The 18,036-nt window shown below is 41.8% G+C and overlaps 1 protein-coding gene across 1 annotated transcript in view; it reads right to left on the reverse strand.

Annotated features, from left to right (window-relative positions):
* The window catches only part of jph3 (junctophilin 3), a 65,223-nt gene extending 48,147 nt beyond the window's left edge, over positions 1–17,076 (reverse strand). The window contains exon 1 of the mRNA XM_034878830.1: positions 15,200–17,076. Within this exon, the coding sequence (XP_034734721.1) occupies positions 15,200–15,581 (382 nt within the window). The 5' untranslated portion in view covers positions 15,582–17,076. The remainder of the gene's footprint in view (positions 1–15,199) is intronic.
* Positions 17,077–18,036: the final 960 nt, after the last annotated feature.

Raw genomic sequence — 18,036 nt, forward strand, 5'->3', positions numbered from 1 at the left:
GACAAAGTACTAAATTGAGTACTGTAAATGGGGAGTAACGTCCTCTTTTCTGTCCATCATCTCCATTCATTCCCACCGTTTCTCTGCACTACCCGAACTCAATGCTGCATAATAGTCCTTACATCCCTATGTTTCTGAAAAGTAGGCCATCTGAGTGTTTCTGTCATTCCTCTCTCTCTCTTACTCTCTCTCATACACACGCACGGATTAAAACGGAAGTGTGTGTTCCAATAGGATTGCAAGTGATCCATCCCGCCTGCCCGAACCCCTGATGTAACAGCACTCTGATTCATTCTGTAGAAAACGCACTTGCTCTAACTAAACTACATGGCCATAAAAGGACTGCAACCATGTCTCTATCGCAAACACACACAAACATTTCCCTTGTGGGCTCAAGTGTCAGTGAAGTGGGAAGTGCTGAATGTAGCAAATGTTATAAGCCAATCGGATTCTTGTTTAACGATCTAAGACACACTCACACAGGCACCACAAGCACATCCACAGTGCTGTTAAAAACTTGGGTGAGAAGTGGTGGTGTTTCTGAACCAGCCCTTGTCATTAGGACAATATGCTGCCTTTAATGGCTCATACACACACAAACACACACACACACATACACACACACACACAAACAAAAACAGTCTCTGTCATAGACAGCTTGCCGTCACATCTGGCCAGGCCTTTGTAATCATGTCGGCACACAGCTGTACGACCATATGACAGACAGATCAAAGAACACACACAGTCACACACACAGACACTCAAAAAACACACACACGTGCTACAGCATGACAAGATTACCAATTTTAGCAAATGGCCGCCAACATGCTTGAACAGAAGAGTGAGACAAAGGGCAACTCAGAAGAGAGGCGGTCCTGAATATCCAGAGAGAGAACATCACGACAGTGTTTCTGCTGACAGTGCAGGAATAGGTAGAATCAGACAGAAAGAAAATTAATCTGTCTGCTACAGGTCTTTTCTGCTCATAGGATTACTGAAAAGTTGTTTGTTTGTTGTTGATGTTTACAATGGAGAAGCCCCCTGACTAATTGCATACAAACCAGTGAGCTTAAGAGGTGCTGATAGGAGGATCTTGTTACCTTTGTAAACTAACCTGCGGCTAGCTGTAGCTTCACATTCACCATGCAGAAGTGAGTGGTATCAATCTTTTCACTCTTGGTAAGAAATCAAATAAGCATATTTCCAAAATTGCTTACTTTAAGCTGCAGTTTGATTGACTTCTGACAGGGCAATTATTCATTTTCTAAAACAATAAAACTGTATTATGGTAATTTCTTGTATACTAAGTGCAAAAAAAGGTCCTGTGAGGGGTGGTGCAGGAGTCAAATATGTTTTCACTAGGGCCGGGAATTGTAATAAAAGTCTTTGATAACAGCACTGATACCAATACCGTGACTTTGATACTGGTTTCAAAACAATACTTTTTTCAATAAAAACTTTATTAAAAAAAGGAAAAGAAACAACGACATTACACATTACGGCACAAATCTTTTACTTTATTTTTCAGCTCCTACTGCGTGAGCCGTCTCTGTGCGTAACGTAGAGTTCTAACCTGCGTGTCCCTACAACGTGTAAAGTTAGACAGACAATCAGCAGCATTGTTAGATATTGGTAGAAGCATGTTGCATGCTTATTGGCTCACTAACACTGGGTATTAAATGACAAGGTATTTTTTGATACTTGATACTAAAAAGTCAGACTAAACTAGCTTTAGCTATAGGTGTAACTAAAAAACTGTCAACTTAGTGTGTGAGTGAATACATTTATGTAAAGCAGTGTGTGGGTTTTGCTTTTTTTATGATTCCTTGGAAGCATATGCCACCCTCAATCAAAAATGCCTGAGTAAATATTCAGTGGGGCACTAGGCTGTTTTTCCAATGTGAGCATGTCGCTCTCCATGGTGCTACAAGATCAGTGCCTACATGGAAACACTAGAAAACATTAGCACCAGCCAGATGGAGGTACACACTTGGAACATTCAGAAAAAAAACAGTAGCCTATTTTTTATTTTTTTTATAAAAAAATAAAAAGTAAGGCATTTTTTTATAACAAAAAAAATGCCTTACTTGTCTGCTGTACCAAGAGACAGCAGGCAACAGCTGATTAAGTTATCCTCCTCTCATCATTTGTATATGAAACATGAACCTGTGACCGTTGTATTGAAAAACGTCTGTAACCTACAGTATATGTGAAGGCCTCAACCCCAGGCCTATAGTTGTGAGGAAAATCTGCTTCACAACTCGCATGCCAAAACGATTTCAGTGATTCTGCCTGGAGGCCAAACAGGAAGCACTCTCAAATCATATGGGCCTATAACCCAGGCTGAGGCTACCGTGGGCACGAGGCAGCCGCACGGAAAGAGTTAACATGGAGAGATCAAAGCTGCGGAAACACAGAGGCACAGCAATTTAATCACACGCCAACCCCCAGGCCGAATTCATAATTGTCTCTTTAACAAATGTTCACGTCTGTTCTCTATTTCTAGGTAAAAAACGGTCTGTGTTTCATTCAAGGATGCAGAAGTAGAAACCACGTTTCTAACTCTCTTCACTAGTTCCAGAGAATTCAAAGAAGTTCATGTGTGTTATACTGCCGCATAGTTGCCTCTCTGTTACTGCTTTACACCTCTAAATATTGATTTGTGAAGCACAGCGGTAAGAAAGAGAAAGCATGGGGCAAGACGAACTATGAAGGAGTTGGTTGGTTGTTATAAATTGGTTGTTTTATGAATTATTAATGTGTTGTTTCACCATGTCAGCACATGCATGTGGGAGGATTGTCTGTGTTTGTGTATGGGCGAGAAATGAGGAAGGAGAGTAAGATTAGACAACACAAGGTCGAGTTTCTCTTTGGGCTGAAATATGTGCCAACAGAAACTGAGTTTGAATCATTTATATTTGAATTTGAATTGCTAAACTTTAATAATTGCATTGAAAAACTGAATTAGAATCCCATAATTCGAAACTGTATTGTTCAACTTGAATCATTGCATTGAAAAACTGAATCTGAACAGTACCCAGATGTCTGTCACGGTAACTTGGAAACTTTCTATATTTTATCATTTTAATTTTTTTCCATAAATCAGTGCTATTGGTTACTCTTTACTTCTGTGCTTTTACAAATTTTACATTTAAACAGTGATGAGGGGATTTTTAGGAAATGAAACAGTAAAACTGGGGTGAGAAAAAATGACAAGACCCTACCCAGCTCTCAAAACATAAGGTGCAACTACCCCTCAGTGAAAAGCTCTTTTTGGCCTTCCTTTTTTGCTATTAATTTTCACACAGTCCCTAAAGAGTTTAGAGAAGTTTCAGCACCATGCCATTCCTGGTATCTCCAGGGTAAACTCCTTCATGTCCAGTATATTGTATCAGCAGTGGTGCAGGGCAAACTTCCAAGATAGATATTTAGATTTTTCATGATTCAGACTCCACCGCTAATCCTCACTACAAACATCAAACCATTCCCATTACATAAGCTAAAGCCTGGCTGGGGTTGGTAGTAGAGTAGCAGCGTATTAGCAAAAGCCCTAAAAAACAAAACACCATAGCACATGTTAAGTGACACTTTTGAAAACCTTTCTTCACTGCACAATTGGAGTGCATCTGTGAGAAAAAAAAGCAATGTACGACTGCCAATGAGGTGGATTTTCTTTGTGCTTTGACCACCATCCACCTTCCATGGGTGATGTGTCACTTTTTTATGAACTGATGTGTTGCAATGCTTTTAGCATAAATCCTAAATCTGGTGCACTGCATGTGTAAGTAAGTAATGTAACTATAATCCATAAGCTCAGGTAACCGGTACACATCTGGGGAGAAAAGCGACAACTACTCAGACAGGTTACTATGTCTGATGAAACAAACTGGACATGTTGATGAAACAACCGACCGCTTTGCTCACAAGTAAAATGTCCATTAGACATTAGACCCACAAGACAAAATGTGCCTTTGTGCAGTAAGATTGTGCATAGTACTGAATATTTTAAACTTAATTTAAAATATTTTACTTAAATTATCTTAGCTTACCTGATTGCTTAGATACTGGTGCTTGTGCTTACTACGTCACGTCCCCTACAGTGGCAGTGATTCTACACACAAGAGACACTGACCACCCTGTGTACAACTCATAGGCTTTTTATAAGTGGAGAGAAAATAGTAAATTGAACATATATATTCACTAGCCTGGTGAGAGTGGATCAATTTCCCGGGACAGGTTATTAAAAAGAAGGACAATCCCGGCAAAACCGGGACAGATGGCAACCCCACAGGTAAGACAGTCAGACAAGACATCTGACAGCCATGATAAACAGCCAGACAGAGACATAGCAGATGTGATGCACAGGCATGCAGACAGACAAGCTGGTCAACTACTGAACACTGAAAGCAAGGGAAGTCAGTTTAAAGCTAAACTGCTGCCTGGTTAAATCACTGCGTGGGACCATTATCCGTTTAAGAGATTCTGCTTAGGCCCCCTCTTTCAGATTCCTATTTGAGAATTATTTATCTGCTAAAATAAATGGCATACCACCCATGATAACATGGTGGTATGCTGTTGCATAACATTTAAAAATGTCGTTTTGTAACATAACACACTACACACACAAATAACTTTTTCCAAATACAAGTAGGTTTTCCTATACTCCGTAATAAATATTATATACAGTTGTGTTTGAAATAACAGCGGCCCAACATCACTAACCTCATAAATCATATTTCTTTGGTAGAAGTGATATTTCTACATGGCAATTCATTTACTAGTAAGTGTTAGTGTTAGTGTCATAGAAAACCAACAGTCATGACATGCATGCTGCTCATTCTGTGTATCTGAATCTGTACTTGAAAGGGGCATGTTCAAAATAATAGCAGTGCTGTGTTTAATTAGTGAGGTGATTGATTCTGTGAAGAAACAGGTGTCAATTATGGCCCATATTTAAGGAAGGAAGGAAGCTAATGTTGTGCATGCTGGTTATGGTGCATTTTACACTGAAATACTCAGCAAAATGGGTAGTTCGAGACATTGCTCTAAGGAACAGCAGACTTTGATTGAAAAGTTGATTCGAGAGGGGAAAACATATAAAGAAGTGCAGAAGATTACAGGCTGCTCAGCCAAAATGATTTCAAATGCCTTGACATGTCATCCAAAGCCTGAACGACGTGGGAAAAAAACGGTCAGCTATTCGAATGGATGGAAGAATAGCCAAAATGGCAAAGGCTCAACCATTGATCAGCTCTAGGAAAATCAAAGATTTAAAGTTACCTGTGAGTACTGTTCGATCAGAAGAAGGCTGTGTAAAGCAAAGCTATCAGCTAGAAGCCCCGCACAACATTCTGTGAACTGAGGAAAAAGAAAAAAAGGTTTTTGGGCAGACAGTTTGTCCAATGACCCCCATGCACTGAATTCAAGCCAAAGTACACTGTGAAGACAGTAAAGCATGGTGGTGCAAACATCCTGTTATGGATGTTTCTCACACTGTGGTATTGGGCCTGTTTATCACAGGGATCATGGATCAGTTTCAGTGTATATATATATGAAGTTTGAAAATATTATAAAAAAAATCTTATTCTGAATATATTGAATGAACCTTGAAAATCTTGAATGACATTCGGAATATATTGAATGAAACCCTGAATATATTGAAGGAAAGTCTGAATACATTGACTGAATCGTGAATATATTGAATTAAAGTCTGAAGACATTGAATGAACCATGAATATATTGAGGGAAAGTCTAAATATATTGAATCAAAGTCTTAATATATAATTATTCTTACGTCTATTGAGTGAAAGTCTGAATATGTTTAATGAAAGTCTGAATATTTTTCATGGAAGGCCTGTTGACGTTAGCCTAATGAAAGGGGCCTGCCTGACCAGAGAGGTTCCTTTCTTTCGGTCTTCTACGATGAAAAAGTGAATCAACTTCTTCATTGGGAGAAAGGTACTGGATATGGTTACCGTTAGCAGTGTTTTGGCCCGTACATGAATTCCCCAGTGTGGTAATAATCTCGACACTCGATTTTTTGCTGATTCACTCATAGTGTCGCACTTCGGTTGGATTAATCACAGCGAAAACACGAGATGGCGGCAGACAAAGATGTCAGATTCCATTTCAACTAGAGCCCGGACGATTATATATAAGGAATTTCCCGAAGTATTTATAAAAAGTATATAGAAAGTATAGATAAAATGTGTTGCCAGCAGGGCTTTAATATGCCCATCGCCAACCCGCCAAATGCCGGTGAAAATGAACTTTGGCGGGAAACATTTTAGCCAATTTGGCCGGTGATGAATGATGCAAACAACACTGCGTCTGTTTGAATCAACCAGCTGCAGAAATGTAGCTGAATCTGTGACATTTTTCATGTCAAAGAGCCACTCCTGTGCTGTGCCACCAACATCCACTCACTCTACTGAACCATCCTTGACCAAGAAGACACAATTAAATAACGGACACACTATATCTACCTAGAACAAGTGTACTAAATATAGGGGATGGATTGAAAGGCACTGTGTGGGAATCTGAAAAGGCAGCAGGACCTGCCATCCTCCCTTCTTTACAAAATACAGAGTGCAATACATGACAACCACAGCAACAATGCAAACTGCAGAGGGGTCACACTCCTACCAATACCAGGCAAATTGTTAAACAGGATCATCTGGAACAGAGTAAAGGAATTAGTCAGCATTCAGCTGCATTCAGCTTCAGGAGCAGCACGGTGGATTTCATAGAGACAGACAGATCCTGTACTGAAATCTTAACTCTGTGTATCATGACAAAACAATGATGGAATATAGCTTTCCGCTCCATATTCATGTAATTAAAGAGTTTTCAATAGCATGGACAGGAAGACTCTTTGGAATACTCTTCAACATTGTGTTTTATCAGTCACATTTTTCAGAATGATCAAAAACAAATGAGGCAATGACCTCATAATGAACTCACCAATGCTTTTGAAGTGAGGACTGGGGGTCCAGGATGCCTAGTAGCCTATGCACCATTTTTTATTCTTCAATCATATCAAATCAAAGACATTTACAAAGCAATCTGGACATAAACTGGACGTAACTCATCTACATGCATGGCTAAGTGCTCCAGATAAATGCGTATTAGTTACACGAGGATATAAAAAAAAACAGTGATCACTGTTAGCTGAAGAACTTCTACCCACATGCTGACATAGGCTGCAAATACATTCTCTCAAATACACTCTTTAACATGCACCTGTCATCAAGCTTCTTAACAGCATTACATGGCTTAATTTGGCCCACCTGTCATGGCTCAGCAGCAATACTAATTTAAGTTCTTGGGTGTATTTAAACATGAAAAGTGAATTTATTAAGTCCGCTTACATAACATGGTCAGAGCTGGAATAAATACTGCACTGATAGTGACCTTTAGCAAGCCAGCAAGATATCTTGATGTAGGACAATTATTATGTTGTTGTAGTGTATTTGCCAACAGCTGGGGGACAGAAGGGAGGTTCCAGGAAGCTGTCACAATGAGCGTCGTTAAATTAAGCTTCTGTGATGAGATGTACCTCAATATAAATGGTGTCAAGCTGTTTTATTTCCTGGTTTGGTGAAGAATTTATGAAACAAGAGATAGTTGAGTAGGTTTCTGTGCATTTGACACTGTGTGTGGTGTTTTAGCTAGTCAGATAAAACAACAACAACCACTACTGCTGTAATCTCTTCACTCGCTCTCTCTCACTCTTTCCCATTCTCGTTCCTCTCTCTATTTGTGTGTGTGTGTGGTTGGTTTGTAATCAGTCAGTTTAGCTTTTCATCTCAGTAAACACCATTAGCCCAGAAGGCCAAGCCAGCCAATCAAAGCCTGGTAGAGCTGGCTGGTCGGCCAATAGCAGTGAGGAACACTTAGTCCCTCGTGACACGCTGACCTGCTGCATGTCGGTGAGCGTTGCTATGGAAACCCTACTGTATAGAGAGGCTCCGTGCAAATGCAGTTGAGCGAGGGAGGAAAGAGAGCGGTGGGAGGAGAGCAGAGAGGAATGTTGGCTAATGTAGGGGAGCACATTTATTATGTCCTATCGTATTGCAATAACTTCCGGGTGGAAAACCTCTTTCTTACCTTCAATTTAAGGGTGCTAATCAAACCGGGACGAGGAACTACTGGACACAGGCTATTCTGATTCCTCTACAATGCATGTTTGATGCTTTCATATGTCAATATTTTTAACTAACATTAGGTCGGAGAGCTAATTTACAACACCCTAAGTAGCAGCCAGTCCGACCGGCGGTGAGATGTCGCTGACCGTAACACTACATTTGGTTTATCAAAGATGCTAGCAAAGCAACAAAGTAAAGAAGAAAATAAGCACAACAAAGACATCAGCTAGGTCGGACCATCTTCTTTAACTATACCTTCGAACAGAAGTAAATGACAACAGCCATAAATAAGTTTGCCGTAGCTTCCTATGTCTCCGCAATTCAAATCAGCCTGTTGTCTACCCAGAAGTGATTTTGAATTTGTGTAAGCGCAACATGATGGTGATTTGGGCCATATGCTAGCTGCCAGCGCCAGTGGGCAGGCAGACAAAGTTAGAAACTAACTGGTAAAGACATTTTTTTTCTGGCGTTGGTGGAGAACAAAACAGAGATTAAATTGGTTGCTAATAAATGTAAATGTGCTGTATTTATATAGCGCTTTTCCAGTCTGGGGCTGCCGTACAAGGTGCCACCTGCTCATCAGATAAACATTCACACACATTCACACTCCGATGCGCAGCACCGGGGGAAACACGGGGTTCAGTGTCTTGCCCAGGGACACTTCAACAATGACTGCAGGGGTGGGGATCGAACCACCAACCTTCCGATTGGCAGGCAACCACTCTACCACTAAGCCACAGCCGCCCGCTGTTAAAATAACATTTTAACATTATGAGGTGACAAAAAGTCGGGGTAGTGGGTCTGTCAGAGTGGTTCGGGGTTAGTCTTTCTCCTATTGGGAATCAGAAATCAATTAGTAGAGCTTCAAATGCACAAATTGCTCTTTTTAATGAAGCTTGCACCAACAGGATGTATTAAATTTGAAATGTATTCTTCTAAATTAATGTAGCAATTTAATAGATCTCTTTCCAGACAATAGCCCTATTTGCACGGGACTAGTACTACCAGGGGACCTCAGGGGACCTGGAGTAATTTAGAAATTACTCCACCCCTATGTCTGTTTCATGCATAACAGTCTATGGTTATGTGTGGCACATTCACACAGGATTGATAAAGTCTGTATTTTACTCAAATTTACTAACATTATCCCATGAATATGATGTCAAGGCTCTGTTAAAACTTTCGTTCATGGCAGCGCAGCCAAAACAACCCAGAATCACAGAGAGGCCAAATTGACACGCTGATCAGCTTTCTGCCTCTAAAAAGGAACGTTTTCATCAGCACTGCTTGCTCGTGCTTGCTCGTGAAAAAATGTTGGGTCTTTGTAAATTATAGGGTGTAATCTAGACATACTCTATCTGTAAAGTGTCCTGAGATAAAGGAATTGAATTGACTATCACACAACCTCTATGTTTGGATGATTATTATAGGTCATTTGCAGTGGAATTTTTACTTGACAAATTACAGACATGGCAGGTTCCACAGGATTAATTTCACAGGTAATACTAGTCATGTGCGAATAGGCCTAATGTTTTACCTTAGTGTTTTATAAACAAATGTAATATACAACATAGGAGTTTCTCTACCATTAGCCCCTGACATATCTAATATTTGTCTTTACCTCATCTGTGTGAATGCCTGACAGTCAACTCTTGTTGTGTAGTTTCCCCTGCCACACCAAGACCAGAACCTGGTTTCTCATAAGCCTTTCCGTGGAGACCTAGAGCAGGAGGCCATGAGTGAAAGAATGAATAAATGAAAGGATGAAAGAAAGAATGAATGAATGAATGAATGAATGGAGCAGGATGCCATGACTTTGGCACAACACAGAATCAAGCTAAATAACACAATGTAGAGATTGCCCAGCGAGGCATATACGTGCCATGTATAAATCATGTCAGCTACGTAAGTCAGCCATAGCAAGGTAACGTTTATCCTAGCAATACATACAGCAATAAATGGATTATCACTGCACAAAATACATTTCCTCTTTGAGCTTGTGTATTAATCCTTTATTGTTATTTCTTATTATCTTTCTATCATGTGGTTTTGTGCACTGGCTTGGCTAAAACCATTTCATTCTACCTCATATAATGGAAGAATGCATGCTTTTATAATAGGAACACTGTGTACTGTTGGGGCAAGATAAACACTCATAACTAGGCCAATCTCTGCTGCATTTACAGTATGTGGGTTCATAAACTTCACAAAGCTACTGCCTTGCAGACATGTTCCTCTCTGGGTGGTCTTCCAATCACTTCTTGTTTTTTGCTGTCCATTTTAGTCCGTCCCTTTCTTTTTGCAGGAATCTTACTCTTTCCTTGATTAGTATACCTCATAGTTATCATATCAGCCATCTATCTAGCCAGACATTTTTCAAATTTTTTGTTAATCATTTAGCTGATCCATTCATTCATCATTCTGTACATCTGTCCATCCATCTATCCCTTCCTCTGCCTGTCCGCCCATCCCATCTGTCTGGTTGTCTGTCAAACTGCCTTTTTCTCTCATGTACTGATTCAACCCCTCAAACCAGTCTGGTCTGCGGATTTTATCAGGCTGCTCATGACTGTGTGTGCGTGTGCGTGTGCGTGTGCGTAAAAACTAGCCTGCTAGTTGTAGAGTTATGTAACAAAGCTTTAACTGCATGTATGCTACTGTCAGCTCTGTTACTCAACTCACACGACAGATTTTGTGTGTGAGCAAATTTTCACACACAACGCTTATGAATGTGTGTGTATCTATTTTTAAGTAAGAATCCATATGGTGCGCAGTGTGTCATTAACAGTGACTGACCTGAGCCTCGGTCTAAGAGACTCAAAGTGCATTGATGGCATTGAATTTAATTCCAGGGCAAATGTGATGCTTCAACTGATTCTACAAATTAAAGGTCTTTTGATATATATTTACGTATTGAAATTATGACTCATACATGAAAATAAATTATGGTTTTAAGAGGACAAAGCCTAATGACTTTGGTGATCCTGTGACTTTTCCTCTAGAACCAGCCCTGATGTTCAAATATGTGTGCTGTTGGATGAATAAACTTTAGAACAGACATTCACATTCCCCAAAAGATAAGTTGTATAAACTTTGTTTCCTTTTTATCTAGCGCCATCATTTGGTTGACATTTTAATCCATACATTACTTTGGTTTAGGACAAAATACCTGCAAAATGAATGGCGTTCCTATCAGCCTCAACTGTAGTTCATTAAAACGTTGAGGACTTAAAGCTTCTATCAATGTGTTACCGCCTGGCTCAAGGCTGGCAACAAAAAGGGAGGTCTCACACAGATAATGTAACCAAAAAGTAGTTTATTCAACTAAATATCCTAATAACATAACTTAACCCAACATAAATGTAACAGTAGACATCAAGTCATATTCGCCATTCATGGATGAGTGAATGAATGAAGTGAAGTTTGTTGTAAGGTGCAACAAACCAAACAAAGAACAAAATGGTGAATGCTCCAGTAGGACCAGCTGAGAGAGAGTGAGACTCCCAGTAGGGCAGGCCTTTATGCCTTCTGAAGGCCACGGCCAGTTGGCTGGGTACAGACGACCCTTCCAACTCACCTCCCCGCCCAAGAGAGAATAACACCGGACGGATAGAAAAAAAAAACACTGCCGGAAAACAATCCCGAGTCACTTAAACAGCCACAGCTCTGGATATGCATCTGCCACGGCATTGTCAGATCCTTTTAGATGTTGTATGTCTAAATGAAACGGTGGAGGACAAGACACCAACGCATAAGTTGCTGATTCGGATTCTGGAGTGAATGAAGAAAAGTCAGAGGATTATGATCGGTGTATACCACTACTGGACTCACTCCACCCCCCACATAAACTTTAAAGTGCTGCAATGCCCAAATGAGGGCCAGTGCCTCTTTTTCAATGATGGAATAATTAAATTGATGTAAGTTATACTTTTTCAAAATGAAAGTCACTGGACAGTCAACTTCATTTCCATTAGTCTGCGTGTGTACAGCACCAATCCCCACCTTACTAGCATCCACATACAGCGAAAAAGGCCGGTCCATCTGGGGGGCTGCTATGACAGTCTGAACAGGAAACCAGTCTATAGCCACCACCTTTGCCCTCACTGGACTAACCCGCCCTTGACCAACCACCTTACCCAGGAAGGCGACTGTTGCCTTAGCAAACTTACATTTTGCCAAATTGATGGTCAATCCAGCTCAGGACAGCCGGTCAAATAAATGTAAACGGACTGTATTAAATAGCACTTTTCTAGTCTTAATGACCACGCACTGTTACATAGTTCAAGAACACAGATTCAGACATTGTGGCTGAGGCTGCTAAGGTGCCACCTGCTCATCACATGAAAACTCCCACACATTCACATACAGATTGCGCAGCATCAGGAGCAATTTGGGGTTCAGTGTCTTTCCCTTCAACATGGGACTGCAGGGCCAGGGATCAAACCACCAACCTTGGACAACCACTCTACCTCCTGAGCCACAGCCGCCCTATTAAGTGTCTCCTAAAGAAGGTAAAATTGCATAGTGTTAAAAGCAAAGCAAAACTCAATAAAAAGAACACAAACTAGTGTTTTTGGTTCTTATTGGCAGTTGTCTAGTTATTGAATTCAATTAGATTTGACATATAGTGTTAAATCCTAACAGACGCTATGTCAGGACAGATAGTGTAGGTCCAGACACTCTATAAGAATTTACAGAGACCCAACAATTCCCCCAAGAGCAATTGAAGTTTTTGCAACGGCAGCGAGAACAAACTTCCCTTTAACAGGCAGAACTTGACTGTTGGTGGGCGGCTATCTGCATCGACCAGTTGGGGGGGGGGGGGGGGGGGGGGGGGGGTCTACTACAGTGATTGTCGGGCCATCTGTCCCCCTTTGTGATTTGTAGGCAAAAACTAGAGGGCTGAGTTGTAAAGGGTTGAGTTGATTCACTACATGGGACTTAAGATGGATGCTGACGAGTCTCTCCACACACTACAGGGGGGTGGGTACAGCTGGTCTAAAAAACTTTCAAATATGTTGCTCCAGAGACTTTAGGCACAGCTATTATCATGGAGAGACACGTGGCTTTTTCTCGCTCAGGTAGCAGAATAGTTTCATACTGTAGCTACCCAGCCTACTGCAGCCTTTTCTTGGATCTCTCACATTATACCTTCCTTAGTAGATGTTTAGATCATTAACAAATTCACCACTCTGCAGTTTTCATACTTTCTTTCCTTTCGCTACCCACTGTCTTACAGTACGGAGACCTTCCCATACTGGCATTGCATTGCCTGTACAGCATCTTTGCTCAACCTTATTCTCGAAAACTGTTTTCGCTTTTAAAACTTGAATTCCTTCTCCTTTACCAAATCATTTTCACCTCTAAAAAATGCAACCCTTTCATTCTCATTAAATCACACTTTAAGGTCTTTTGAGAGCCATGGTTTATTACCGCTGAAAACCTTAACTGTCTTAATTGTGGTAACAGTGCCCTCATAGAACTTAATATAGCTTGTGATTGCATCTGTTTGTTCATATTGATAAGAACATCCATCAAAAAAACATCTCACAGTCATAGCAGTCCTTAGGCTTCTCCTCTCCATCTTCAGACCTTTACTCTACTATTTTCAGCGTGAGTGTTTTTTTTCACGCTTGAATTTCTGTCTCTATGTTGGGAGGAGATAGGTCTTGCATTGCCAGACCTTAATCCACAGCGCTGCGGAGGAGGGTCAGGGTTGTCCACACAGCTTTCCGGGAGTACATGCTCTGGTTTATTGGTATTTCTTTAAACCAATTACAATCGTCTTGGGCAGCTCTAAGCTCAAGACTACTTTTTGCTGCAAAGTTGGAAATGTGAGTTGAAAGGTTGCAACATGTTAAAATCCCCCAAAACAAACACTGGCTAAACTGCCGATCGACAAAGCGCAGCCCCGGAACATAGAGAAGAATTACAGTCAATTGCTCAAACTCTCGTAACGGGAAAATTAGAAGTAAAAAGGCTTGAGAGATACAGAGAGTAGCTCATAATCTCAGGTGCACACTTTGTCATGCATTGTAAATTGAGTAGCCCTACAAGAAAAATACAATATGTGGGTTACTTATTGGGCAAATGTTAGCATGCCAACATACTAAAACAAAGATTGTAAACAGCTTGGCATCAGCATGTTACCACTGCCATACGGAGCATGTTAGCATGCTGATTAAGCATTTAGCTTAATGGAGCCACTAATGGGTGAATACTCTTAGTCTTGTTTTGTTTAGACAAAGAATAACTACAACCACCACTAACTACATCTCATTTAGAGTGAAAGAATATTTGAAAATGAGCCTCCTACACTGCAACTGAAGTGTGAACATTCTGTTTTCACAGCTTACAAGAGTAATTACACTGGCATTGTACATGTAAATGAAATCAAGGGTGCAGACATGGCTTTGATGTCTCTGCCCCCCTCTGTTTGATGAAAACCTTGTAATCTGTTTTATAGAAACACTTTGTTTTCTTGGGACTTGTTACTTGGGAGCTACTGTCTTCTGTTCCTACAACCTTTTATCCATCTCCTAAGAGTGCACGGCCTGAATTGAAGGCCTCCAAATACACAGTTTGTCCTCATGCAGCTGACGTGAGGGGTGAGGGTTGGGAGAAAATAAGATGAGGAGAAAAAAGACGAGAAAGTAAGAGTCAGAGGGAAAAAATTAGGGTAGAGATTGAGAATCATTTTCATAGCCTGTGTGTGTGTGTGTGTGTGTGTGTGTGTGTGTGTGTGTGTGTGTGTATGTGTGTGTATGTGTGTGTGTGTGTGTGTGGTTGGTAATCATTAAGTCAAGGATCACCCGAGAAGCCCTCCGGACTAACTACTCCTTTCTACATCTGTCACATCTGCAACTGTCATCAACCTGTCAATCATTCTCCAGAAACAGTCATTTTCACAGACGACAGTTGTCAGTCAATGTCAAACATCGTTCCTTGACAGGAACTGTTTGGTTCACACATTCTCATACACACACTCAAGCCCACCCACAAATCACCCACAATGCATCTGCCAGCCTGTGTGTCTCTCATCCCCCTCTTACCTCCATCTGAATACGTCTCTGTACCGTATCCGTCCTGCAGCCCATTGTTCCAAGTCCCCTCGTACTTTCCGCTGGTCCCCGTGCTCTCCCGCACGCCGTAGCGTCCCTTAAAGCCATGCGTCCACTCGCCCTTGTACACCCAGCGGCCTTTATTCTCGACGCCCACACCGTGTCTCTTGCCCTGAGCCCAGGTGCCCTGGTAGGTGTTTCCACTGGGCCAAGTGTAGACGCCCAGCAGCTCAAAGCCATGGGCCCAGGAACCGCAGTACTCGCCCTGGCCCTTGGGTCCCGTGCAGATCCCGTGCCCGTGTGCCTTGCCCTCCTCCCACCCTCCGCAGTATGACCCCCCATCGTCAAAGTTGAACCTGCCGCCAGTGGACATGCATGAAACAGGTCTTGGCAATTCCCCTGAAGCCTCGACAAAAAGAAAAAGAAAAAAACAAAAAAACAAAGGGAGATAAAAGAAGGACAGGTTGGTGCTAAAACCAGTCCATGGAGCTCAGTTTGGAGGTAGGTGAGGTCAGGGGTGAGGATGAGGAGAGGGAGCAAACTCCCACACAAATAAAGCAACGCCACCCCTTGTTGTTAGCTGGTTTGGAGAGGAGGAAGGAGAAGCAAGGTGAACAATCAAACGTGGCCCCCTCACAGGGGTGTCAGGGGTCTCCTGGCGTGGTGGGACTGGGTGGGACTGTTCACACCATAATCTTAGTGGGCTCCATGTAGTATCAGCTAGTACTGTCCAGCTTTGCTGTGGAACAGGCAGGTGAGAGAGGACGAGAGTGGGCCCAGAACTGCCATTATCCTCTCTCAGCAGGAGTTCAAAACATCAGGCAGTTCCACCGGCCGGCCATCAGCCTGCCTACACAGTCCACGACACACGCGCACAACTCTTACTCCTACTCCTCTCCTGCTTTCCGTTCAGACCCCCGCCTTCAGCTGCCTCCTACCTGATGATGCCTACACCTCCCTGGGGTGAAGAGCCAAGAAGTGTCCCGGGTGGCAGCCTTTCAAACCTCCAAGCCTCCAGCATAGAAGCCACCCTTAAGCTCTCTGATCAGCACCAATGCCCTAACTGGAGCTGTAACATGTTGTGTGATGAAGAAAGAAAGAAAAAAAAATTGTTTTCTTAAGCTCAGTACCAATGTTTAGAACAACAACAACAAAAAACTATGTAAAGTCAGAATTTGCAGCTCACTTCAGGCTTCACCATTTTCTTCTTATTCTCACCCTTCACACACACACCCACACACATGCACGTATTGTGCCTGGTTGCACAGTGAAGGAACACACACATGCATAGAGAGACAGAAAAATGGGGAAAACAGATAAGGTAATCTGCTTGGCTGCCTTCTTTTTCTGCCTATCCTGTGGTGCCGGGGAGCAGCAATGCAGTCTCCTGCCTTATGCACGCACACACTGCACACAGGCACACACACAGTCTTTCTGACAGCAAGTGCGTACACAGACAATGAAAATAAACAAGTGAATTAATTCATTTCTCCTTCTCTATTCTCCCTCTCTCAGTCTCTCTGTAGATCTTTAATCCACTGCATCCATAAGTGGTTTATCCTCTGTTGCCTTCAGGTTGCCTGCTCAATGAAATAACATCCATCTGTATGATCCTGTTATGGTGTGTTCTGTCCTCTTCAGCATCTCCTGGTTGTCTCCATGTTTCCCTATGGAGCACCGGCTGACGCACAACCTGCCTTCCTGCCTGCTGTCTTGGTCTTACAATCTCTTCTCCTCCTATGGCTGTAGCTCTGTATTTTTCTCTCTCTCTCTCTCTCTCCTGATCTGTGTGTGTGTGTGTGTGTCTCTCTCTCTCAGAAAATCTGCTCATTAAAGAGGACTCTTCCAATGCAGCCAACCAACCCCTCCTGCTCCTGCTCAATAGCACACGCCAGCTCTTAAAGAGACACACACTCAGCACAGAGACAAGCGTCTCGCTTCCTCCCTTCCCTCACCTGTAGCTTTTCATAATTTTCTCACCCTTTGTCTTTCTTTTTGCATCTTGTTTTAGTTGCTTCTCAGATGGTTGGCTTGATCTGAGAGTCTAACAATGACTGCAAGTGGTAGTGATACATATTTTCAATCATCTTCAGGTGAATCGTAGAAGGAATACCTCGAAAAGATTTTGCCAGATACTCATTTGCTTTCTTGCTGAATGGTCTGTATGGTGGACATGAAGCTAGAGCCAGCAGCTGGTTAGCTTAGCTGGGCACAAAAGTGTCAACTAGTGAACTTTAGGAGTAATGGTAGATTGATTTTTCTTAATCTTTGGACACAGCCAGGCTTGCTCTTTTCCCATTTTTTTAATTACGCTCAGCTAAGTTGATCGACTCCTGGCTCTAGCTTCACACAGAATGTTAAACTATTCCTTTAAAAAGTAACACAACATTACATTTTTTTCGTTGTTGGTAAATTATATGTGGCTTATAGTCATGCTATCATACTCATTAATTTCTTTTGGTCACCCTCTATGGTGGCCATTGCAACAGTAGTTCCTTGTTTTTTCCCTCAAGACCAGACAAATTCTGTGAAAAATCTGAAATCTAAATAATGTAACTGCAATGTACTCCGTGGTCCTTTAATCTTTGATTAAAAAGAGGTAATTTGTCATGCGGATTAGAAAATTTAAAGTGCCCATATTACAAAAAAATGTTGTGTCTCTGATGCTTCCACACGCATACAAACTTGGAAAAAACTTGTTTAGAGTGAGATACAGGTTTCTGAATGTCCTCTATCTTCAGTCTCCAGGTGAGCTGTTCAAAATCTGCACAGCTTTCTATGTCACTAGCCAAGATGAGGTGGCTAACCGTAGCACATGCTAGCAGAAG

The sequence above is a fragment of the Etheostoma cragini genome, chromosome 8 (genome assembly GCF_013103735.1).
Source record: "Etheostoma cragini isolate CJK2018 chromosome 8, CSU_Ecrag_1.0, whole genome shotgun sequence".
Taxonomy (NCBI): Eukaryota; Metazoa; Chordata; class Actinopteri; order Perciformes; family Percidae; genus Etheostoma; species Etheostoma cragini.